The sequence below is a fragment of the Arachis stenosperma genome, chromosome 6 (assembly GCF_014773155.1).
Source record: "Arachis stenosperma cultivar V10309 chromosome 6, arast.V10309.gnm1.PFL2, whole genome shotgun sequence".
NCBI lineage: Eukaryota > Viridiplantae > Streptophyta > Magnoliopsida > Fabales > Fabaceae > Arachis > Arachis stenosperma.
Genome location: NC_080382.1, coordinates 3,950,550 through 3,976,476, shown reverse-complemented (window position 1 = coordinate 3,976,476; position 25,927 = coordinate 3,950,550). Strand labels below are relative to the sequence as shown.

General features: G+C 34.6%; 2 protein-coding genes across 4 annotated transcripts; one reads left to right on the top strand and one right to left on the bottom strand.

Moving 5' to 3' along the window:
* The first annotated feature begins 882 nt into the window (after positions 1 to 882).
* LOC130935361 (myosin-11-like) lies at positions 883 to 14,396 on the top strand. Of its 2 annotated transcripts, XM_057865064.1 has the most exons (37): positions 883 to 895; positions 5,986 to 6,104; positions 6,188 to 6,331; positions 6,422 to 6,567; positions 6,654 to 6,810; positions 6,909 to 7,127; positions 7,212 to 7,361; positions 7,448 to 7,584; positions 7,673 to 7,819; positions 7,895 to 7,996; positions 8,113 to 8,170; positions 8,261 to 8,362; positions 8,446 to 8,483; positions 8,654 to 8,780; positions 8,861 to 9,031; positions 9,185 to 9,316; positions 9,444 to 9,553; positions 9,671 to 9,731; positions 9,884 to 10,061; positions 10,171 to 10,376; positions 10,464 to 10,583; positions 10,843 to 10,941; positions 11,058 to 11,279; positions 11,429 to 11,568; positions 11,670 to 11,781; positions 11,899 to 11,943; positions 12,040 to 12,294; positions 12,394 to 12,549; positions 12,637 to 12,843; positions 12,980 to 13,123; positions 13,229 to 13,299; positions 13,401 to 13,500; positions 13,604 to 13,660; positions 13,757 to 13,813; positions 13,895 to 13,975; positions 14,074 to 14,156; positions 14,273 to 14,396. In XM_057865064.1, exons 1-37 carry the CDS (start codon positions 883 to 885, stop codon positions 14,394 to 14,396), a joined length of 4,590 nt encoding a protein of 1,529 aa, XP_057721047.1. The 2 variants fall into 2 exon arrangements, with proteins under 2 accessions (XP_057721047.1, XP_057721048.1); XM_057865065.1 differs by lacking the exons at positions 883 to 895; positions 5,986 to 6,104 and having other exon boundaries at positions 6,209 to 6,331; positions 11,670 to 11,783; positions 11,901 to 11,943.
* Positions 14,397 to 15,009: 613 nt separating this feature from the next.
* LOC130933144 (F-box protein At5g03970) lies at positions 15,010 to 17,304 on the bottom strand. Of its 2 annotated transcripts, none has more exons than XM_057862677.1 (2): positions 17,171 to 17,304; positions 15,010 to 16,557 (listed from the first exon to the last, which is right to left on the bottom strand). In XM_057862677.1, the coding sequence occupies exon 2, from the start codon at positions 16,513 to 16,515 to the stop codon at positions 15,304 to 15,306; it is 1,212 nt and encodes a 403-aa protein (XP_057718660.1). In that variant the 5' UTR covers positions 16,516 to 16,557; positions 17,171 to 17,304; the 3' UTR covers positions 15,010 to 15,303. The 2 variants fall into 2 exon arrangements, with proteins under 2 accessions (XP_057718660.1, XP_057718661.1); XM_057862678.1 differs by having other exon boundaries at positions 15,010 to 16,550; positions 17,171 to 17,277.
* Positions 17,305 to 25,927: the final 8,623 nt, after the last annotated feature.

The window sequence follows — 25,927 nt, the reverse complement described above, 5'->3', positions numbered from 1 at the left end:
CTAAAGAAATTTGAAATCACTCTAGGCTTTTCTCTCAAGTGTTTCACTAAGCCTTTTGTCATTTATAGGCTTTTTCTTAAATTCTCTCTTTCAGCCTTTTACCTCTCTAAGAAATTATAGAAAGATATATATTGAAAATGAATACAAACTATAAAACATGAAGGAGATTGATACATTAACAGCCTCTATTGCTATCACTTGAACCGGATTCAGCTAACTTTGATTAAGTTCTTGATCTTGGTGGAATGCTTCTTTGACTTAGAAAACATTGTCCAAAATGGTGAACTCTTCTCAGGGAAGCTCTCTTCAAACACTCTCCGATTCTAGTTCTTTCTCCTTGTCTTCAAAAAAATAAAATTTTTCCTTTTGTACCTCTTTTCAAGTTTTTCTTTTTTATTTCTCCTGAGTCAACTCTTTGAGCTGTGTGCCTTCCCAGCTTGTCATTTCACTATCTTCAATTAACCCCCAAATTAGAGATTTTAAAGCTGGTCCTTTTTGCTTGACCGAAGACCTTAGAGTAATAAGGAAAAAGTTGTTCAGTGGTAAATCTAAATCCAAACCCTTGAGATAGTATTTTGTCCCCAAACAATTTGAGCCATTGATTCACATCTGTGATTATCAGAAAATACTTTCTCCATTTATCCCAAATTAGAGTTGCAGAGATTTGGAGAAGGAGTAAAGAAAATAAATTGCATGCAAATGGAAATAAATCACCTTTATCCTCTAACTTAGCTTAGCTTGCTTTGATTTGGGTGATTAGACATTAGCTTTTGTGATTTACCTTTCTCTCTATTTCTTCTCTGGTGAATAAATAAGAAGGATGAAGCTCTCTTCTTTCTTTCTGATTCTGACCGAAGCAAGCTTGTGAACGTTGGCCTTGGAATGCTTCTACTTGGTGGAATTTTCTTGGACTTGGGTTAGATTTATTTTCCATTCATCCCAACTGATTTCTCTGCTTTATTTCCTTGGGCTTTGTTAGATAGAGAACCCACCGAAAGTCTTGTTTATGTTTTTATCTGTTTGGACGGCTGCATATTTGATTTTGGTTTGCAACACTAATCAAATGCAATCAAAACTAATTGGATGTTTAATCCAATACATCAATGTTTGTCATCATCAATTAAGTTCGATATGTTCTTAATTCTACAAAAATTTAGAGCCAAAATGCTATGAGGATGCTGTCACACAACCCTGTTGGCAAGAAGATATTAAAGCTGAACTCCTTACTTTGGAAGAAAACAAAACATGGGGGCTAACCTATTTACTTGCTGGTAAAAGAGCTATCGGTTGCAATTGGGCGTTTCGTGTAAAGTATCACCTATATGGAACAATAGAGTGACACAAGGCACGCCTAGTTGCCAAGGGATTTACACAGGTAGTAGGGGTGGATTATAAGGACACATTCAGTCTGGTTGTTAAATTAGGTACTCTAAGGGTTGTTCTGGCTGTTGCTGTTGTTAAGGGTTGGCACCTAAAGCAAATTGACGTGAATATTACCTTCTTACATTGTGAGCTTGATGAGGAGGTGTATATGAAGGTGCCTCCGGGTTTAGAAGCCACACCTGGCCAAATTTGCAAGCTTGAAAAATCCTTATACGGGTTGAAGCAGGCGAGCAGACAATAGAATTGCAAGCTCAAATCTGTTCTTCTTAAGCTGAATTTTACTTAATACAAGTTCAATTACAGTCTGCTCATTAAATCTATAGCACTTGGTTTCACGGCTGTCTTGGTGTATATGGAGTTATGGACGACTTGGTGTTGGCAGGAAATGATTTATATGAGATTGAGTTAGTTAAAAGTGTGTTTCATGACAGATTTCAAATCAAGGACATAGGAGATTTAAAGTATTTTCTTGGATTGGAGGTAGCACAATCTAAGAGTGGCATTGTTCTGTATCAACGGAAGTATGTCCTTGACATGCTTAAGGAAATTGGATTCGAGAATTGCAAACCTGCTACCACACCTATCAACTATGGGGTTAAACTAAGCAAGGATGTTGGGGAATTACTCACAGACTCTATGATCGTAGGCAAACTTCTATATCTTTTCAATACCAGACCTGATATAAGCTATGCTATTGGGAAGCTGAGTTAATTCTTGGATTGTGCAACTACTGAACACCTAAAAGCTATGCATAGAGTGCTTCGCTATGTCAAAGGTTCTCCTGCTACTGGCTTGTTTTTTTTCTATCTGATGCAACTTATGGGATTCTCTGACTCAGACTGGGCAGGTTATCCTGATTCTCGTAGATCCATTTCTGCTTATTGCTTCTACCTTGGTCTTTCTCTGGTTACTTGGAAGAGCAAGAAGTAACTCACAGTTGCGGCTTCCTCTTCTGAAGCTGAGTATCGAGCACTAACATTAGCTACACAGGAAGCTCAGTGGCTAAGCTATGTTCTTAAGGATCGACCTTGGTGTGCCACTTCAAAAATCCATCAACTTGTATTGTGATAACAATTCTGTCATCTACATTGCTACAAACCAGTGTTTCACGAACGCACTGAGTACATTGAGGCAGACTGCCATATCGTGACAAATTACAGGAACACTTGATTCATCCTTTGCCCATCTTTGCTGACAACCAAACTGCTGACAATCTCACCAAACCACTTGCTCCTGGCCCTTTTGCTGCAGCTTACTTGAATCTCTTCTCTCCCAATACTCCATCCTTATGGGGGGTGTTACTTGATTATTATTTAATAGGAAGTTAGAAGTTGTTACTGCTGTTACTATAGTTTCTTTGCTTAGTTAGGCAATTTGTTAACTTGTTGAGGTCCGTTATCATTAGCTTTGCTAAGCTATACAAAGTTAGCTAGAATAATATAGCCATATATATAGTTGTCATTAGCATTATAACGAGTGTGATTCTTCATTAATGTAAGTTTATTACTCATTTTTACCTCAGTTTTTTTAGTTATGTGTTCTTCTCCACAAACACATCAAATTTTCACACATTCTTTTTGTTATTGACGAAAAATTTGTCAAAAAATTTATCTGTATCAGTGAGATTAAATTCGTTAAAAATATTTTTTTATAATATATAATATTGTTCCATCTAACTCCTAATAGAATAAGATGAAAACTATGATAATAATGATGAGAACGAAGATGATACTCAAAATTATAACTCACATTTTTTTTATGTTTTATTGGATATAATATCTCCAAATACTTGGTTTTATGTTTAGAATAGATTTATTTGTTTTTAGTATTTTTTTTAGATTGTTAAGATGGTTAATTTGTTTGTTTCTTGATTATTATAAATATTTTAATTTACGTTTGATTTTTGTTGAAAATTAGATAAAAAATTTTCATAATTAAATTTATATTTATTTTATATGAAAATATGTTAATTTTGTGATTAAAAGCCTAAAAAAATATATATTCTACCTTATGGATGAATTTACCGACAAATAATAAAATTATTAACGTTTTTTTAAAATAAATTATCGACAAAAAATTTGAAGAGACTTGCTATACATATAAGTCTTTTTGGCATATAAGTCTATACAAGTCAGCCCAACCCCAACAAAAACAACTCTTAATTTAAAGAGCGTGTAAACACATACTTTCTCAACTTTGAATAGCGTGAAATAAGAAAGGGTTTTTCTTCAACGTTTATATTCTACGTTCTTCCTCCTACTTCTTCTCCTTCTTTTTGTTCTCTTTCTTCTTTGCTTTCTTTCTCATTTTTCTTCGTATTGCTTCTTCTTCTTCGGGTTTTCATCTTCATTGTAGTTCTTTTTATTGTTGTTATTGTTGCTGTATTTTTTCCTCCTTCTCTTTCTATTGATTTTGCAATATTATGTATTTTTTTCTTCTTTGTTTGAGTTTTTCTCCCAAGAAGAATTATAAGAAAACGAAATAAGATGAGGAAGAAGAAACAGTAGAAGATGAGAAGGAGAAAGAGGAAGAGTTTTGAATTATGTCAAACTTTAGAATAAAAATACACCCAAATATCTTCATGTTACACCCAAATATCTTCGTGTTACACCCAAATTTGTTGTAATACAGAAAAATATTTTCTCTAATGCTGTATTTTTCTTCTTCTTTTTTTCCTTATTTCTTTCTTTCTTTTAGTTAAATGAATGTAAGTTCATTTTCTTCCAAGTAATTTTGCAACATTATGTGTTTCTTCTTCTTTGTTTGATTTTTTATTTTTATTCTTATTAAGAGAGTAAAATAAGAAAAAATTTGAGAAGGTAAAACAAAAACGAAAAAATAAATAAGAAAAAAAGAAAAAGGAAGATGATAATGATGATAAAAAAAAGAAGAAGTAGTAGAAGATGAGAAGGAGGAAGAGGAAGAGTTTTGAATTATGCAAAACTTATCAGAATAAAAATACACTTAAAATTCTTAAATACACCCAAATATCCTTGTGTTGTACCAAAATATATTCGTGTTACACTCAAATTTGCTGTAAATACAGAAAAATATTTCTTTTAATGTTGCATTTTTTTCTTTTGAATTGAACCATACCTTAGGCACTTGATTGAATTCAAAACAATAAAAAGAGAAGAAGAAATTCTAATGAAAAAATAAGGAGGAAGAGGAGGAGAAGAAAGAGGTGGTGTTAATGACAACAATAACGAAGAAGAAAAACGTGCCGAAACAGCACAAAACGCATAAATATAAATAACTTATAAAGACTTTTAATGAAAAAAATATTTGTATATTAAAAATAATTTAAATTTAAAACGTTTGACTTTATTAATTACCGCATAAAAAATTTACCGAAAAATTTGCTGCTCGTTATCGACTATCTATCAAAAAGTTTGATGTATTTAGACAAATGGGCGAGGCAATTATCGAAGTAAAATTTGTCAGTTACTAAAAAAAATCCGTGAATAAATTATTACCAACAAGGCTTTTATTAACAGACGAAATCCCTCACTGATTAAAAATCTGTCGGTATATCCATCTATAACATGTTGTTTTGTGGTTGTGTATACATCACAAATCAGGTATATATTTGTGTTATTTTGTTATTTTGATAAAATAAATCATATGTACTTACCATGCATATACCATAAATATCTCTTATAAAAACAAATTGGAGGCTATTTATTTGATCAGATTATACAATTGCATTTACATTAAAGGGTAGCTGTTATACTAACACATTATTCATCAATCAAATAGTTTATCACAAAGTATACATTATGTTTCAAACTAAATTATTATTATTATTATTATAAAAAAATTTTCAACAGACATTTAATTACCTCTTTATTATCTACTAGCTAGCTAGTATGTAAAGAAATATACATATATATAAATACAAATATATGAGTTAAATGTTAAAAAGATAAAAATATAACAGCAATATAAAACATAAAAGTCAAACAGAACGTATGTAATTTTATTTAAAACTTCATTCATATTTTAATAACATATTTTCATCATAATAAAAATTCTTGTAAAAATAAATTTAAGAAAAAAGCTAGGTCAAAAGTAAAATAGGAATATTTGAAAAAAAAAATTGTGTTATGTTGCTTGTATTATATATAAACACACAAGATTGTAGATAATTTACGCATGTAATAGATGAATATTTTAGTATGAAAATCTTATATAACAATAATGTTACCGTGTTAATTAAATATGATAGAGAGACGAATTATTCTGTTAGAGAGAAAGAGATGGATAAGAATTGTAGCCACAAGTTGGCGAAAGGGAAGGAAAGGGAAGAAGATCGAAGGTGGTGTTGGCGAAGTTACAGGGGCTCCCATCCTTTGAACAATGTGGCCACTCACTCACTCATTCACAATCCAAACTTACTACCACTTCATTCCACACTTGGTTACATCATCTTCAACACTTCACATAACATGATGATAACAATTAATTAATACTCCTTATTAGCCCTTCCCACTTTGCACCTCAATAATGGTACGTTATCGATCTATTTTCTTCTTTCTCTTTCTATGCATGCATGCATGCATGCATGATCTGATCTGTTTTGCATGATGCAGGGGACTCCAGTGAATATCATTGTGGGGTCTCACGTCTGGGTTGAAGATCCAGACGAAGCTTGGCTAGATGGACAGGTTTCTAAAATCACTGGCAAGGATGTTGAAGTCGCCACATCCAATGGAAAGAAGGTTCCTATCTTTCTTTCTTTCTTTCGTTTGCTTAATTATTATTCGTTTTTCTCTAACCATAACCATGCATGCATGGACCTCAGATTACTGCAAAGTTATCAAAGATATATCCCAAGGATATGGAAGCTCCTGCTGGCGGAGTGGATGATATGACCAAGCTCTCGTATTTGCACGAGCCTGGAGTCTTGCAGAACTTGAAAAGTAGATATGAATTGAATGAAATATATGTAAGTAATAATAATTAAGGATTTCAATTTCTATTCATCATCGATCAATAAGAATTAAGATCTATATCTATATTGTTGTTGCCATGGCAGACATACACTGGAAACATTCTGATTGCTATAAATCCATTCCAAAGGCTACCTCACATTTACGATGCACACATGATGCAACAATACAAGGGAGCACCGTTTGGTGAATTAAGCCCTCATGTATTTGCAGTTGCTGATGTTGCTTACAGGTATGTTACGTACCTAATTAATCATCACAATTCGATTTATATTTTGTTTAATTCGGTGGTGATTTCATGAATTTGTTATCAATCAGGGCTATGATTAACGAAGGAAAAAGCAATTCAATTCTTGTCAGTGGAGAAAGTGGAGCCGGTAAAACTGAAACTACGAAAATGCTTATGCGATACCTTGCTTATTTAGGAGGAAGGGCTGCCACCGAAGGAAGAACAGTTGAACAGCAAGTTCTTGAAGTACGATGCAAATAAACCACTCTTTTTTTCTTTTTTCTTTTTTTATGTTTGAATTTTGACTCATTTGGGGTTTTTGAATGAACTGGATCTAAGTGCAGTCAAATCCAGTGTTAGAAGCCTTTGGAAATGCTAAAACTGTGAGGAACAACAATTCGAGTCGATTTGGTAAATTCGTTGAGATCCAATTTGATAAGAATGGAAGAATCTCAGGAGCAGCCATTAGAACATACCTTCTAGAAAGATCTAGGGTTTGTCAAGTAAATGATCCTGAACGCAATTACCACTGCTTCTATCTTCTCTGTGCTGCACCGCAGGAGGTAACTTGCGCCGCACTTAATCTACTTATAGTTGCTATGATTCGCTTCATTACGTAAACTCGTTGCAATTTCTTCTGCTAACAGGAAGTTGAGAAATACAAATTAGGACATCCTAAAACATTTCATTACCTTAATCAGTCAAAATGTTATGAACTGGCCGATATAAGCGATGCTCGCGAGTATCTTGCCACTAGAAGAGCTATGGACATTGTTGGAATAAGCCAAAAGGATCAGGTATCTATAATGTATCTCTTTTTGGAAAGAATGAATTTGGCTTCTTGACAGAACAATTCGAATCATTATCATTGCGTCTTTGCCAGGAAGCAATTTTCAGAGTAGTTGCTGCTATTCTTCATCTTGGTAACATTGCGTTTACCAAAGGAAAGGAAGCTGATTCATCTGTTCCAAAAGATGATAAAGCCAAATTCCACCTGAAAACCACTGCTGAGCTTCTCATGTAAGATTGAGTTATTACTCCTATGTCAACTTGATTCTCAATTACTTTTAAGATGATTTTAGTTATACTGTATTTTTCACTTGATCAGGTGTGATCTTGCTGGTTTGGAAGATGCATTAGTGAAGCGTGTGATGATCACCCCAGAGGAAGTTATTAAACGGAGCCTCGATCCGGCAAGCGCAGCAATAAGCAGAGATGGCTTGGCGAAAACAATATATTCTAGACTCTTTGACTGGTAATTAAGAAAAAAATATAATCAAATTCTAGCTATTCAAAACCTGCTCCACTAATGTGTTTAATTTGTTACTAGGTTGGTGGACAAGATTAACAATTCGATCGGACAAGACGCGACTTCTAAATGTTTGATTGGAGTCCTTGATATCTATGGCTTTGAAAGCTTTAAAACCAACAGGTAATATGTAGTTTTAGAAGTACATCCACTAGACTTCATTAATGGAAGATATTGAAAGCACCCTATGCTTGTTTTCAATTCTTTGTAACTCATTTTCAGCCTATCATGCTCTGCAGCTTTGAGCAGTTTTGCATTAATTTCACAAATGAGAAGTTGCAGCAACATTTCAATCAGGCAAAGTCTCAGACCACCATGACCACTTCTAGAAAAAATGCTTACGACTATTATAACCCTTCTTAATTTGGTTTTGATTATGAATTTCAGCACGTATTTAAAATGGAACAAGAAGAATATACAAAGGAGGAGATCAATTGGAGCTACATTGAATTTGTTGACAACCAAGATGTTTTGGACCTTATTGAAAAGGTTGTTTTTGTTTTTCTCTTCTTACACTTCACTTATTGAGTTTATAAGCAGTCAATTTAAATAAAACCTTTTTTCATTTGCAGAAACCTGGTGGAATCATTGCTCTCCTTGATGAAGCTTGGTAAGACATTGTTTTTGATATAAGTTCATGGCTTGCTATGGTGATTCTGTATTCGTTTTTGGTGGCAAAAATGATTTGATCCATTGTTGTCTGTGCTTTGAATCTGAAGTTCCAAATTACATAACATGTCCAATTGATTTTTCGTTCTCACTTTTCCCCTGGTTTTTCAGCATGTTTCCAAAGTCAACACATGAAACGTTTTCAAACAAACTGTATCAGACATTTAAGAATCATAAGCGCTTCATTAAGCCAAAATTGTCTCGGACAGATTTCACTATTTCTCATTATGCAGGCGAGGTATGACTTATTCTCATATCAGAAGCTTCAGCAAAGTGAGACATTTTTTCTTCTTAATGCTAACTGTCCTTAATATGCAGGTGCAATACCAGTCTGATCAATTTCTAGACAAAAACAAGGATTATGTTGTCCCTGAGTATCAAGATTTGCTGGGTGCTTCCAAATGTTCTTTTGTAGCTGGCCTTTTTCCTCCACTTCCAGAAGAGACATCAAAATCTTCCAAATTTTCTTCAATTGGTTCTCGCTTTAAGGTATCACTCTTGTTCTAGTTTTCATTATCAAAATCTTGGACACTGTTACCTTTTATTGCATTGATATATGTATAAGATCATGTCAGTTCCATCAAAATAGAGCTGTAGATATGGAAGCTAATAAACCTTGTGTTGGTATCCTGAATGGTGCAGCTACAACTGCAGTCACTGATGGATACATTAAACTCTACAGAACCTCATTACATTAGATGTGTGAAACCAAACAACCTCCTGAAGCCTGCAATTTTTGAGAATCAAAACATTATGCAACAACTTCGTTGTGGTGTGAGTATGCTTTGATTGTTCTCTTTTTATCTCCTTCCTTGAATGATGATTTGTACAAATATAAATCCATAGTTTCTTCATGATTTTAGCCTTTCTTCAGAGTTGTCTCTAACTGTTTTCCCTGCAGGGTGTTTTAGAGGCAATCAGAATTAGTTGCGCGGGCTACCCTACTCGGCGTGCTTTCTTTGAATTTATGCATCGGTTTAGCCTCCTCGCCCCGGAGATCGCTGATTCACAGTAAGAACTCTTGTAGCATATCTTGTGTCAGAACCGAAGATTTGGAATTGATGTTTCCAGATACTTTTCTACCAAAGACAATATTGTTGATCTGCTATGTTTTTTCACCTGTGGCAGCCACGATGAGAAGGTTGTTTGCCAAAAGATTCTAGAAAAAATGGGGCTTGCTGGATATCAGGTACTTCCATATGTTTCATAATTCATAGTGCCTTTTTCACCTATAAGTTTATACATGAATATTATCAAGACTATTGTACAATCATAAAAAAAGGCATATGTTTAATTGACATTTATGGCCGGACTTCATTTTATTGTTGTCAACTGTTGTAGATTGGAAAAACAAAGGTATTCCTAAGGGCAGGTCAGATGGCTGAACTAGATGCTCGTAGGGCTCAAGTACTCAGCAATGCAGCAAAAACTATCCAACGGCGTGTACGAACCTATCAAGCTCGACAACATTATCTTTCATTGCGGACGAAGACCATATTCGTGCAGTCTGTGTGCAGAGGTGAGGTTTTTTACAAGTTAAACAGCTAAACCGTTTTTTTATGATAGGTGCAATATCCTATGGTTAAGCAACAATGTATATACGTTAATAAGCCTGACACATTGTGCAGCAAACCTTGCATGCAAACTTTATCAGAACATGAGGAGGAAAGCAGCTGCAATAAAAATTCAGAAGCATGCTCGCAGATATGAAGCTAGGAAATCATATAGGAAACTCCACGCATCAGTTCTTACCTTACAAACAGCTTTAAGGGCAGTGGCATCCCTTAAAGAGTTCAAGTTTAGAAAACAGACTAAAGCCTCAATCATTATTCAGGTATGATTTGAGTTGGACTATTGTAATGTCTATCAGGACCAGCCACAAGCACGATCAGTTTTTAAAATCTCTGTCCAAATATGGCAGGCTCGTTATAGGTGCCACAGAGCTTCTAAATATTACAAGAGACTTAAGGTAGGAGCAATAGTCGCACAATGCAGATGGAGGGGGAAGATGGCCAGGAGAGAACTCAGGAAACTGAAGATGGTAAGTTTCTCTAACTATGTTCTTATGTTGTACATGAAACATGTGAAACAGATGCAAAATAAAGCTTGTAGTGAACAACAGAAGGGAATATCAAATCCCTATGGGCATCATCTGAATGTCAAGCATCATTTCTGTGCTCCCAGATCTTTTAGTTCCTCTTATTGGTGGTTTTTTGAATGGCTAAAAATGAAATAGTTAAGCTTCTTATCTTTTTTTTTTCCTACTCTAAGTTGACATATCTTTTGATTTGCATGATTAGGCTGCAAGAGAAACTGGTGCACTTCAAGAAGCAAAGGACAAACTTGAAAAAAGGGTGGAGGAACTCACCTGGCGTCTCCAACTAGAAAAAAGTTTGCGGGTGAGAGTGTTTTTTGTTTTGCAATTAGATATAAGTTGGTGGACTTTGTTATTTTGATATCTTTACATAATCATGCATACTATAACTCCTGAAGAAAACTATGTTGAATTCTGCAGACCAACCTCGAAGAGTCTAAAGCACAAGAGATATCGAAACTGCAGAATTCATTACAGGAGATGCAGGGTAAACTTGATGAAACCAATGCTCTGCTTGTCAAGGAGCGAGAGAATGTAAAGAAGGTTACCATCGAAGCAACTCCGGTTATCCAAGAAAAGGAGGTTATTGTTGAAGACACTGCAAAGATTGACGCACTAACAGCGGAAGTTGAGAGGCTAAAGGTAACCATGTTCAACATTTCAAATCTTTTACTACTCTTATAGACTAATTTGATATCATCTTATGCTCATAGTGATATACTTAAGTTCATGTAGGTGCCTAATGATTATCACAACTAATTTGTGTTGCCTGTGCCTTTATCTTTGAACAGACTTCCCTTGAGACGGAGAAACAGAAAGCTGATGAATTTGAAAAGAAATATAATGAAATCCAAGCTTCGAGTGAAGAAAAGACTCACAAATTAGAAGACACAGAGAAGAAGGCTCGTCAGCTCCAAGAATCACTACACAGGTAATACAAATAATGAACAGTAGAATCAATGTTAATATCATGTGACTCATATTCATCCTTAATTTTTTGAGAAGACTAAATCCTCATAATTGTTTGATTAGGCTGGAAGAGAAGATTCATAATTTAGAATCAGAGAATCAAGTTCTACGTCAACAAGCTCTGTCCATGTCTCCTAACAAGTTCCTCTCAGGCCGCTCCAGATCAATTATGCAGGTGTCCTTTTAATGAACTTATGAACCACCATACAGGATTAACAATATGAATCTTTAAGTTGGTTTAAATAACTTTTTGTTAATATAGTTTTTTTTTTTTTAAATTTTGTTTTGATAGAGAGTTGAGAGTGGACATATTGCAGTGGAGTCTAAGCCATCTTTGGTAACTGAATTTATTCGAATCATTGTTGCTTTTCTTAGGTATATTATGCATATGTGGATTTTTAACTTGTTCTCTATCTTCTTATGAACCATCCAGGAGATGCATAGTCCATCAATGAACCACAGAGAATCCTCTGAAATGGAGGATAAGCCACAGAAGTCATTGAATGAGAAACAGCAAGAGAATCAAGAGTTGCTCATTAGATGCGTTGCACAACATTTAGGCTTTGCTGGAAATAGACCAATTGCAGCCTGTATCATATACAAATGCCTATTGCATTGGAGATCGTTTGAAGTTGAGCGTACCAGTGTTTTCGATCGCATAATCCAAACTATTGGGCATGCAATTGAGGTGTGAAATGCATCAATTTTCATGTGCTACATATATCTTTTAAACTTCCTCTTCTTTCTCAGCAGATTTCATTTCACTGACATTTTTATATGGCTTCAGACACAGGAGAACAATGATGTCTTGGCTTATTGGTTATCCAATGCTTCTACGCTTCTCTTGTTACTCCAGCGCACCCTTAAAGCGAGTGGTGCAGCTGGAATGACTCCTCAACGCCGTCGTTCTTCATCAGCAACTCTTTTTGGAAGGATGACACAAGTAAGTGTAACTTCTCAGTCTAACAGATTTAAACATTTTGCTTCTTCAGATCAGCATGGTGATTTAGTTTCCTATATTTTGTTTCAGAGTTTCCGTGGAGCACCGGGGGGAGTGAACCTTTCTCTCATCAATGGTGGCATGAATGGTGGAGTGGATGCATTAAGACAAGTTGAAGCCAAGTACCCAGCTTTGCTTTTCAAACAGCAGCTTACAGCTTATGTGGAAAAGATATATGGAATGATCAGAGATAATTTGAAGAAAGAAATTTCTCCTTTGCTTGGATTGTGCATTCAGGTATGATGATTTCTTCATTCACAAGTTTCTATGTACATGTCTATCATGCATGCATGCATTCACAAGCTCATAAAGCTTTTTCATTTGCAAAGTTTCCTCTCAAAGGGTAACTGTTTTTAAATGCAATATGAGACAGGCACCAAGAACATCCAGAGCAAGCTTGGTTAAGGGATCATCACGTTCAGTTGCAAACACCGAAGCTCAGAAAGCCTTGATTGCACATTGGCAAGGGATAGTTAAGAGCCTTGGAAACTTCTTAAATACTCTAAAAGCAAATCATGTTAGTACAACAACATTTTGCCCCCGTGTTATGTATGCTTTATTTATTTTATGTTACTTAAACTAGCTTGCTTTAAATTTTCCGATTTTGTTTTCATTTTGGCAGGTTCCTCCATTCTTGGTTCGTAAGGTGTTCACCCAAATTTTTTCATTCATCAACGTCCAACTTTTCAACAGGTTAGTTTGTTCTGTTTTCCATTGTTTTGTGGTAGTTTTCTGCTCTTCGAATCAGAATTCAGGTTTAATGCCTTGTGTATTCATTTGTTTTTCCTTTACAGTCTTCTCTTAAGACGAGAGTGCTGCTCATTTAGCAACGGAGAATATGTGAAAGCTGGTTTGGCTGAATTGGAGCATTGGTGTTATAAAGCAACAGATGAGGTGCATTAACTATTTCACATTGTTTTTTTGTTATACTACACAGTTCTTTCATATATACTTAAAACTTCTCCCTCCATATTTCTCTTGGGGGAAAAAAATGCAGTATGCAGGCTCAGCTTGGGATGAACTCAAACATATAAGACAGGCTATAGGATTTCTGGTATCTATATATATATTTCTACCCTATATTGGCTATGAACCATGTGAATAGAAGTTAAGAATTCAGTACTAATATTTTATGCCGTTACTAATTTAGGTCATACATCAAAAACCAAAGAAAACGCTGGATGAAATAAGTCATGACCTGTGTCCTGTAAGTGAATACTTTCTCTTTCTACTTATAAATTCACTTTTTCCAAATACCTGGCTATAATTGTGAATTTTCTATTTGTAGGTACTTAGTATACAACAGTTATATCGAATAAGTACTATGTACTGGGATGACAAGTATGGCACACACAGTGTGTCCCCTGATGTAAGTTCTTACAGCAAACTATTTCTTAAACTAAGTCCACAAGTCAAGTATAAAACTATGTTGAACTTTTCTGTTTCAATTTTTTTCTTTTCATCTAGGTCATATCCAATATGAGAGTGTTGATGACTGAAGATTCAAATAATGCCGTTAGTAATTCTTTCCTGTTGGATGATGATTCAAGGTATGCCATATTTTGTTCGGCAATGTCATAGATCTGATTATTTCTAGTCGCAAACATATGAGATAATTTTTTACAATACCTTTGCCATTAACCGTTTGGAAGTATCTACTTTGCAGCATTCCATTTTCTGTTGATGACATATCAAAGTCGATGGAACAGATGGATATATCTGATATAGAGCCCCCACCATTAATTCGTGAGAATTCTGGCTTTAGCTTCTTGTTGCCACGCGCAGACTGATGGAGGGATGCTGATTTATTTTTTGATTTAACATACGTAATTTATTTATTAGTTGTTTCTTATAAGGGAGACATAGTGCAGATCTTACGTTTTGGTTTTGCAGCAGCTAGATTTTGGGGGTGTGGTTAAAAGGCTTGTGACAATTTTTGCCTTCACCATCTCCTTTTTATTTGGACTTTTCACTTGTCAGCACATTTTCTTAGAATAAGATTTTGTAACTAGAAAATATAGGAATTTCACCAAAATGCAGTAATGACTAATGAATTCAAAAAGTTGCATATTATGGCATTGTGTCAGATCTAACTGATTCACATTCTCATTTCTTTTCAGTGCTTTCTTGTTAGGTATTTTTAGCTTATGACTATAAAGTTGCCAATAATGCAGTAGATTAAGCCCTTCTAAACATATATATTAAACTAGTCCTATTAATAGGTTTTTTTATATAAATGAATCTGAGAACTATCTATATTACAATCTTAAGCACAATTGACCAATGAAAAAGTTTGATGTTGTAAGGCTATCAGTTTTATATAGATAAAAATCACACAAGATAAGCTGCTGTCAGCAAACAAAACCAGATTCCATATTGCATTCAAGTAACCGAAAATGGGGGTGAAAAAGCATTCTCCTATATTCATCTTTAAAAGAGCATTAGTTTAAAGTTGTTAGTGAGTTGCGACTGTTTCATCTGCAATTTTTCTATGCTGAGAAAGAACAGAATGACGATCTTAGAAGTAACAACTTCTCACTTTCTTGTTTAACAGCAGCATGGAGCAAGATACACCTACCTACCAATAAATTAATGTCTTTAATTTTCCTAATCCACATAAAAACAAAAGGACAAACATAGTCGTTGCATCTATCTATTCACAAAGAGAGGTTTATCACTACAGAAGTGATTTCCACCTTATTCAGATAAAGAAGATACTGGCCAAGCTGGTAGAAAGCAAGGAACTACTTTGCTTGATTCCCATGAAATGGCAGCTCCACGACCTTGGTAGTTTACTGGTTCTACCATTTTGTTCCCCAAATCACATAGAAAAATGCTCGACCCGGATCTGATGAAGACAGTTTTAGAATTCCGAGGAAGAAATGATAGTATCTGAGCTTCTTTAGACTGTGTACTCAAAGGTGGATTCTTCTTCCATATCACTTTGAAATTTAGTTTCCACCTTTGAACCCACTTATACTTCAGCCGAGTGCAGTTGCAGTAAAGGGAAGGGTTGTCACTTTCCTTCTCCAGTACCCATATCTCCAGACCCAAGTTACTGCTCTGACCATATTGCAAAAGACCATCAGAAGACTCCCCAAGAACACATTCTTCGTATTCATGTGATAAAGTACCCGATGGTAGTTTAACCAATGCTATATACCTGTCGCCAAGACGTGGATCATAAACAGCAATTTTTCCCCACATTGCAAACCAGTGTACAACCCCACCAACCACCATACCAACTGTCCTTGGGCGCAGTGCAAATGATGTAGAGCATATCAAAGTGGATTGCTTCCATTTTCCTGTTTTTGACGAGTAAGTCTCGATGGAAACAGTGTTGCGTTCCCTAAGTTTGCATTCACATTTAGCACGGATCACCTTGTAACAGAGGTCATCATCAAAGGATTCCTCAACAATCAATGCCATGCACAGAGTTTTGTAGAACTGCTGGGGTTCCGGGAGTTGATATTTCTTCTTGGTCATGGTATTATACACAAAATATGTCTTTGGATGGCGACCGGAAAGAATAATGCCATTGGAACAATCAATGAAGTAGCCAAGTTGTTTGAGGATTCCAGAAAGCTTGAAATCATCACCCTCTTCACATGTGGATAAGAACGGCAGGGCGGGCTCCCAGTTAGGGCGACGGTAGCCATCTCGGGGTCTTCCAAGATACAAAAAGTTGCATACAAAGAAACCCAGAAGTCGAAAATCCTGTCCCCACTTCCTCAAGTAGCAACGGCGAAATGAAGAACTGCTTACCACACGCAGCCATCTTTTTGATACAAGAATGAGTTTGTGGACAGTTGACGGCGGCAAACGAATCAATATATCATGCAAGATGTCATCACAATTGAGCACAGCATAAACGCTATTGCAACTCTTCTTACCCATTTCTATTCCCATTCATGTCAAAGCAAGTTATCTCCGAGCATACCTATCTGCATCCTATTAAGAGCTTAAAATTAGTACACTATAGACACATCTCAAATACTTAAACAGATAATGGGGTGCTTAAACGCATTCAATGTCATTCAAACCCATTTTAATGAAACTACTAAACGCACTACTCATCATCAGATAAATTAACTTCATCAGCTTACAGTGTATGAATATTGAATTCTACAATGAAAAATGTGCCAGAAAATATCATCCTTTCATCACTATTTACGAGATCATTCATAATCACATGACAGAAAAAATAGGATCACACAGCAGTTAGCAGGTAAAGAACCTTGCCCTCCCATCTTTCTGAAACTACGAGGTTAAGAATACGACGAATACGAAGTAGTTAATAGCACAAAATTTTCAGTGAAGCCAAATCATAAAGATAAATTTTTGTAGCTTCGATTCTGAAACCCTCATCTTCCAGACCAACCCACCTAATTGGAAAACTAATGAATGCATTCAAAGCATTTGGTTAAACGATTTTTGATCATTGAATCAAATATCAGAATCGGAAAAAAAAAAACTTTGAAATCTAAAACAGATAACGAAATGGAAAGCAGAAAGATTAAATGAAAAAAGAGAAGAGAGGGTAAAGGGTAAACAGTATAAACACCTCAGTCATTTCATTTATGTCTTCGGAGTTCAGAGTTGGGAGTGTGAGTACTGAGAGCACTGAGCAGTGAACGGTGCTTCAGCTGCATGCACTGTTGTCGTTTCACCATCAAACCCAGCACGCTCGTTTCCAATTCCAAATCATATATACGAAGAAATCACGCTTTTCTTATTCGTTTTTTTTTTTCTCGTACACTAAATGGGCCATGTTTGGGCTTTAGTTCATCAATTTAGGTTTAGGCCTGGGTCTCATTCAAGGTCTTAATGGGCCGTACAATAGACTGGACCGCAAGACCTTTTCATGTCATACAATCGTAGAATTTTTATTTCTCCGAACCAAAAGCAAAACATATTATTTTCAAGGCATCGTGACAAATGATTAACAACCAAATTTGTAATAATTTTCTGTTGTATATATTTTATACATTTCATCGAGAAAATCATCTTCCATACTTGGTTAGAGTTCCTTCTCCGCCTTCTCGTTAATGAGCTCGGTGAATGAAGAGCTGAGAAACGCTATCACCCTTAACTTGTGCATTGTATATCAATTTTGAAGGCACTTTGAACGAAATTAAACTCACACATTTTCTATTTTAATTTCGTAATCGCTATGTCACCATAAATTAATGTAAAATATATATGTCTTTTCGGGATTGCAATTTTTGAAATCATGAAAAGAGTCTTCAAAGATAATAAACACTTTTCAATCTTGTTGAGCTTGGAAAGAAGTTCATTGTTGTCTTTTGGAAAAACTAAAAGGCTTAGTGAGATGAAAGAAATAGAAGAAAACTTTAAAAAAAAAATAGGAAGTTGAAAGGACATAGGATTTGGTAGTCATGCATAAAAGTTCAAGAGTTGGGATGAAATTGAGTTGGGACAACCTTACAAGCGAAAATGACATCCATTTCAAAGTCAAAATATGAGACCTTATTACTTAATCTAGTGATGAAACATTCATAGACATAAATAAAGTGGGGATCCGAGTTGTTGAGAAGAAGGTAGAACATTCTCTTCTCGAGTTAAGAGGCCAATAGATCATAATTTTTCTCTTTATTCTTATCACTGCAAAAGGTATGAATAAGTTAAAACTTTTTAAAAGTTTCTCTATCCATAATTGAGAGAACTCCTAAAATGTTATATCTACCCACATTACGTTCTCAGGCACATTAGGAGGCATTTTAAACGCTACAAACCGAGACACGGAGGTTGGGCACCTACAAAAAAAAAACACGAGTAACATAACTGGTAAAAGAGGTCAGTCTCATCAACAATCCAAGACAAAAGATGAAAATTATTCATCTTCACTTCATTCCACAATGGCAGCATGCAAAACACTCAATATAGTAAACACATATTGTAACACCCTACCACATAGGGCTTTACGCCTAGGACGTAAATCAGAAGTGGTGAGGCGCTACAATCTCTAAAACAAAAATACTTATATAATATAGTTGAAAGAAATTTTAACTAGGAGCCTTGAAAAGAAGTTAAACAAAAGCGTAACAGAAGTTGCGTCACACTCGTACAAATAAACTTAAAACAGATAAAAAGATCAAAGAGAAGGATAAGTTATATACATAAAGACCAGAGTTCCAAAATATACAAATATCAAGCTCCAGACTTGACCTATGAAACTAAGGGTGGCCAGAGTGTAAATATATATACAACCCAAAACATAACTCAAACTATAATATAATCTCATATTTTTCCATATCAACCTCTAAGAGGGACATAAAACATAAATACAGGGCGGAGAATCTATTTACATATATATATATATATATATATATATATATATATATATATATATACAAAATAGTTTTTCACTTCCAAGAATTTTCAGAATGCTCAACGGGGTGCCTTTCGACCTGTATCTGAAAAACAGCAGAAATATGTATAAATGAGAACTATGGGTTCTTAGCATGATAAAGGTGCCTGCATAGTTAATATAAAAGGTTTTGAAAAAGCCAGAAGTAATCCTAGAACTTCGACACTCAAGTTAAAACTTAAGATCCAACTAAACCAGAAATTAGGTAAAACTATCTAAGGTATTCAAGTTCTAATCTAATGTTAACCTGCATTTCACTTCCAGTCCCCTCCAACCATCCAAATCACCGGTGGAACTACCCCCAGCGTCACCTCTTCCAGCATGAGGGATCTCTCAATTGCAAAGACAAACAAGACAAGCAAAGAAAACACAGATAGAATGCAATTATAGCAAGTAGAACAAATAACAGATATCATGGTTAATCAATTAGGCAAACCAAAGTAATGCACACTCAAGTAAAACATATAAATGCATATGATGTATGCATGTCCTATGGTTGATGATATCATCTATTGGTTATATAGCCAATCCAACATGTTCTAGTAGCTAACCTTAGACTGAAACACCACCTTGCGGAGCAAGTAGGTCTGAGCCACAACTCCTCACATACTACCCGCTTGACCCAAAGTAAGTGGATTGAACCACTACTATTGCATACTATCCAGGCGGGTGTTTACAAACTCAACGCATAGCATGTGGAATAATCACTACTGCTACTATTGCCCAGGCGTCACAATCATTGACTTAGGACAAGTGAGACAAACCACTACTACTGCTATTGCCCAGGTACCTCAATCACTGACCCAGGACAAGTGGGACAAACTTCTACTACTGTCACTACCAGGTATCTCATTCACAAAAATTCATTCTCAATATCATTTCAATTCATTCATATTCATTCAAATTCATAATCAAACTCAGTTCTCGTCATTCTTCTTCTCCATCTCTTTCCCGGAGCAAGTGGACAACGCCATTGCATCTTACCCAGTATCTCAACATATATCTCAATCAAATTCAATTTCATGTTCAAGTTCATCCTCCACCTTACTCTACTTCCTTCATAGTCAATAACATCATTAATCATCTCTTAATTCAATAACATTTCATTATTATCATTATCTTTATCAATTACTTCTTACTCAATATTTTATTGTCACTCTGCAAATCCTTCTCAATATTTTCTTAACTCATTCAACCTATTCACCCTTGTTCTAAAGTTTAAAAACTCACTAACGGACCCTAAACAAGGGTTACAGGGGGTTTGGAAAGCTTGAGAAATGGTTTAAAACTTATAATCAACATTTTCAGACAATAGGGATTCCGCCTACATATACCATATCTGTGTACGCGAAAGTGCATGTACGCGTCACTTATTCGCATACGCGAGCCCTTGGGTAGGGAAACATCCCCACATCGCGTAGCATTGCTCGCGTACGCGAGCCTGTACTTTGGCCCATTCGGCGTAGGCACGCACATGTCCGTGTATGCGGGACGTCTGGGCATAGCTGGGGTCTACATCGGGTGCATGTCCACGTGCACCTATCAAAATTTGCAAAAAAACTGCTAAATTCCAAAAAATCAGTTTTACACTCCTAACTTTAAATGTAAATAACTTTTTCGTTAAAAATTATTTTTAGTCCCTTCTTTGAACGTTGTAAACTTCACAAACCCAGTTTTCATTCAAATTTATAAAATTTGGGAGTCCAGAAGTCAAGTTATGACCCAGAAAATTTGATAAAAAAATATGCTTTTACCAAAAGTTTCAAAACATTTAACTTTCCAAAATCCTCAAAACAAACTAAACCACTCACAATCTAAATCATTCTCAATATTCACATATGCCACCAAATATTAGTCTCTTACTCACCAAATCTCCCAACCACTTAGCTTGTAACCTCCATATTCAACTCATCTTCAACAAAATTCAATACACTTCACATATATACACATTAATTCTATCATATATGTCATGCACCACCTTTATATATACATTTCATCCACATTACTCATCATACACATAGATACATATAACCCATCAAATCCAGTAATTCAACACATTCAAGCTTATCCTATGGCATCTAACCTAAGTTTTCACGTGACATTAAACATTAACTACGAGAAATCAAAATTATACCTTAACCGATTCCTCCCTAAGCTCGAAATACCTCAAAACACTTCTCCTTCACAAGTTCCAAGTCACAAACTTCCAACTTTGCAAGCTCCAACATCGGAATCTCGTTCCAAACCACAAAATTGGACTCCAAAAGAACAAGAAGCACAATCTAACTCACACAATATCACAATAATCAATATATGACTCACTAAATCACCAATTTACAAGGGTTAGGATTTTCTTATCGTTATTCATAGGTCAAATGGACTAAACTCAATGATTTTCTGCTACTAGAGTTCACCTAAATCATCAAGAACACCAAATTCCTCAACATATAATACCCAAAATCATGAAATTGAAGAGAGTAAGAATTGGGCACAAAATATCAAATTCCTTACCACAATTTTTATATGATTTTGAAGAGAATTTCGATACAAATGCATGGCCGTTGATAGCTTATCAATCGGAGCTCTGGATTGAAAGATATGATGGATTGAAGTTAAAAGTGAGGGTTAGGGTTTAAACCTCTCCTTCAATCTCTCCTCTTGCAACGTGATTCCATTTTAACGAAGAGAAGGGAGCTGATTGTTGGCTTTATATGATGGGCCTTGGGTTCGGTTTAACCGGTTCGACCTGTTAGTCTAATTTTGGGCCAAAACTATTAAAATTAGTGTCGAAATTCATATTTTAATTATTTTTACCATTCTAACTTTTTAAATTTAATTTCCTAATTTCTTTGAATAATAATTAATTTATTAGTTAATTATTTACTAATTACCCAAAATTTACACATATGGCTATGACAATGATGGTGCTACCGCACCAAAGACAACACCATTATCTCTGACAGGGTAGGAATCTCACAACACAACTAGTCATAACCAGAAGAAAGGCAACTAAAAGAAAAAAATCATTATTTTTATTTGGAATTATTTTTTTAATATCCATTCATCTTCAAAGCATTAGCATCATAAGAACATCAATCAGACAAAAACAACAAGTAATAACAAAAATACAATGAGAAAGAAAATGGAGACTAACCTGAAAGATAAAAGATGAAGAACACTTAATGAAATCACAAGATACAATGACAATGAAGATGAAGGAGTAAAGAATGTTAAAAGTTTTTTAAAAAACTGAAAAAGATGAAGAATAAAAAGAAAAATGCTATAAATAAATGGCTAACAGGAACAAAAAGATCATCTCATTCTGATTTGAAAGATAGGCACAATTACCAAAGCAATGAAAAAGTACGCGAACAGCTGAAATGACACACATATCAATCACGTCGAGATTTCTGACGACTTGGAGTTACAAATCACGTTGAGAATATGACTTCAACTCTGAAGGCTCCAACTCCAACCAACCAATTTGTATGAATCAAAACAACTCGGGACGGATAGTCGAACAACTATTCAACTTAGTAAAATCGCGACTTGTTAGCTTAAACAACCAGATTCTTGCTCGAGATTTGACTTCTCCAAATTCGACCTCGAATAGGCACACTGTTCATACCATGGCTCAAATAGTTAGTCGTGGCCCAAAAGAACTGGTCCATCTTTAATGAACTCAGTGTAAGTTGTCCAGATCCAAGGGGATCAATTTAAAAACTATACGGGTTAACCTATCCAACTTACTTGGGGCATAGATACCACAGCCTATGTTCAACCTTACTTGTACAAAAAGAAAGACATCTTAACTGCACTAATGTGCATACCTATAAATTCCCTATTATTTGAAATGTAGGATAACAATAATTTTCTAAACATGAAAAAATAATAACTACTCATCATTATAGATAAAAAAATTCTAAAGTGATGGTCAAACTATCATCTCAATTATATAAATACTCTATCACACTCAAATATCTCTCAACTCTATTTTACTAAAAATCTGATTAAACACTTACTAATTTAATTATTAAAATTCTTTATAGGTATCCTTACTTGCCATAGAACTGACGTGAAATTATCTTAAATACCTTCACAATTTCTGATACGCCTTGAAATAATCAGATTACCTGCAAAATCGATATATAATATAAAAAATCACGTATATGCTTCTGCTGTATTTAAATAGAAAAAAAAAAACGTTTTTTGAATGTCCGTACAGATCCATGATACATATCTTGTTATTGGATATTAGCTTTCTGTAAAGTAAAACACTATATTGAATAAAATAACATTTTGTACATAATGGAAGCATGCTAAATTGCAATGCATTTGGATAAGAATGAATATTTAATGAAAAGGTCTACCCTACTAGCAGTTGCAAAGTATTAAAACATGCTTAATGGTGAGCCACTGGATAGTGAACAGTGGCCACTCAAATTTGGGTCTACCATAATCCCATTAATCTATTATTAGTATTATTAACTAACTTGAGATTAAAAGGTACTCCATAATTGTTTGTGTAGATATTAGCTAGCTAGCTAGGGAATAACCGAACTCTTATAACAGCAGCAACCAGGGTACGGCTCATACAGTTTCATAATACTTTTATTTCTCTATATAAAGATTCACTTTTTCATTTTTATGGGAGAGACAACCAATTCACTTGATCCATTTGTAAAAGAGAGCGATTCTCCAACTCATTCTCAATTTAAATTGTACTTTACAATCGTTTATTTTATTCGAGTCTTTTAATTAATTTTCCATTCTTGTTCAATGGAGTTGGTATTAATTTTAAAAATGTCAAAAAAATCTTGAATCAAATAGCCTCTATTCAGCATTAGGTTATATGCGTCGGTGTGAGTTCTTGTTTCATTGAAAAATACTAAATGGTTAATTAATTTCTTATGATCAATTTAATTATGCGACAAAAGTAGGTATACATAACAATGAAATGAAATTATTGGTGCGTATGTGCTCTTTGCTTTAGTCATCAACTGACAAGAGAAATGGCCAGGTAAGGTCCACCATGTTCATACATCAAAATATCCATGCCACTTGTCCAACATCAGTATGCTGCCAGCACATACCATTATTTATTTATTTTAATTTTTAATTTTTTATGATAAAAGATAAATTGTTTATATTTTATATTATTACTAATAGTCTTTTTTCTAACGAAAAATAAAGAAATTCGATCCTGTAACTTCTTAAATTAGTATAAAAAATTATGTCATTTGAATTATAATTTATTGACATATTATTACTAATAGTTAATATCATAAATAAAGAGGGTACATATATAATATAGACGAAAAGTAGTACATAAAATATTTTTTGAATATTAAATAATTAATTATTTTGATTTTGATTTTAAAGTAATAATTCTACCTTCAAGTACTGTTGCTGTTAAGAAACAATTCCACTAACTGTCTTTCTAGAATCTGAATCTTGGTTCTCTTCTTGAGAGTGGAATCCTACTACACTTTAACCTTCGTTGGTTCAATAAATATGTTGATATTATTAGAAAAACTAGTTTATATATAGTTAAGTACATTTAACCTACTACCTGCTGCATTATGCCCTCTTTCTTAATAATTTTTAGTAATGTTTGTTTTCGTTTAGTGGGGTCCGTTACCACAGATTCCAGTCCAATAATGAATTTAGCAGGTAGATTCTAATTGCTAATTGGAATATTCCTTTCCACATAGTTTGAAATGTCAAATGCATGATTTTAATTATATACTTCAAAATTTACGCATATATTTAATTATATAATTATACCAGCAAAAACAGAGAGAATTGTCTGCTGTAGAAGAAGATAATTTGTTTATGCAATAAGTTGAATTCGAATGTAAAACTAACAATTCAGCTTTTACTAATAAAAGAAGGGTCTTAGAAAGACATATGTCAGCTGAATATAAAAGAACTACGGATTCGAAATAAATTGGTTAATGGCTTAGCAATGAAAGTAGATAATGGTATGCAAACTCAGGTTTTGAAAAGATAACTGAGTTCAAAGTGGTTTTCTTAATCTGAATTTTCTAAGACTCTACTCTATTTCAAACCAGCAAAGAATTGTCATTGGGGATTGTGGTTTTCGAGATGGATTATAATGAATATGAAATTTTCAATGGAAGAGGGAGTTGTTTCAATGGGAGTTGGAACTTGTCCATCAGCTCTATGAGACGATTAAGGCCAGTGAAGTTGTCAGCTGGTCGGGAGGATAATATGGTGTGGAAGTTTGAAAATAAAGGTATCTTTTCAACTAGCTCTGTGATACAGGCCATACAATCAGAGACGTTGTCGGCTGAGATTACGAGCTATAGCTTCACGAGTTCCCTTTAGAAAGGTTTCATACCTCCGAGAATTGAGCTTTTTAGGTGGTTTGTGCTAGTTGGTAGAGTTAACACCAAGAAGAGGTTGACTAAATTAGGAGTTAACATTCTAAGTGATAGTATGTGTGTACTGTGTAGAATATGCAGAGCATTTATTTCTTCAGTGTGAGGTTACATGGCAGGTGTGGTGCAAGTGGTTGAGGTCACTTTGTAGAGAATGGGTAATTCCTGTAACCATTAAAGAACTGTTTGAGAGTTGGCATGGCATGCACAATAGACAACAAGGACAGAGAGTGTGGATGACAGTGTTTTTTGCAATAATTTGGAACATCTAGTTAGAACGCAATGCACGAATTTTTAAGAATGAAAAAACGGATATTGAGATAATTCACACACGGAGGGAGTTGAACTACACAGAATAGTGTGATTGTGATCCTGTAGGAGGCTGATGGCAATAATGGAGATACCAGGGATTTGAGTGATTTCTATTGATAGCTCTTTATGTTTTTATATTTCTTTATATGCTCCACTGTAATGTGTTGAACTTCTTTTGTTTAAAAAAAAAAAAAAACTGTTTTTTATATTAACA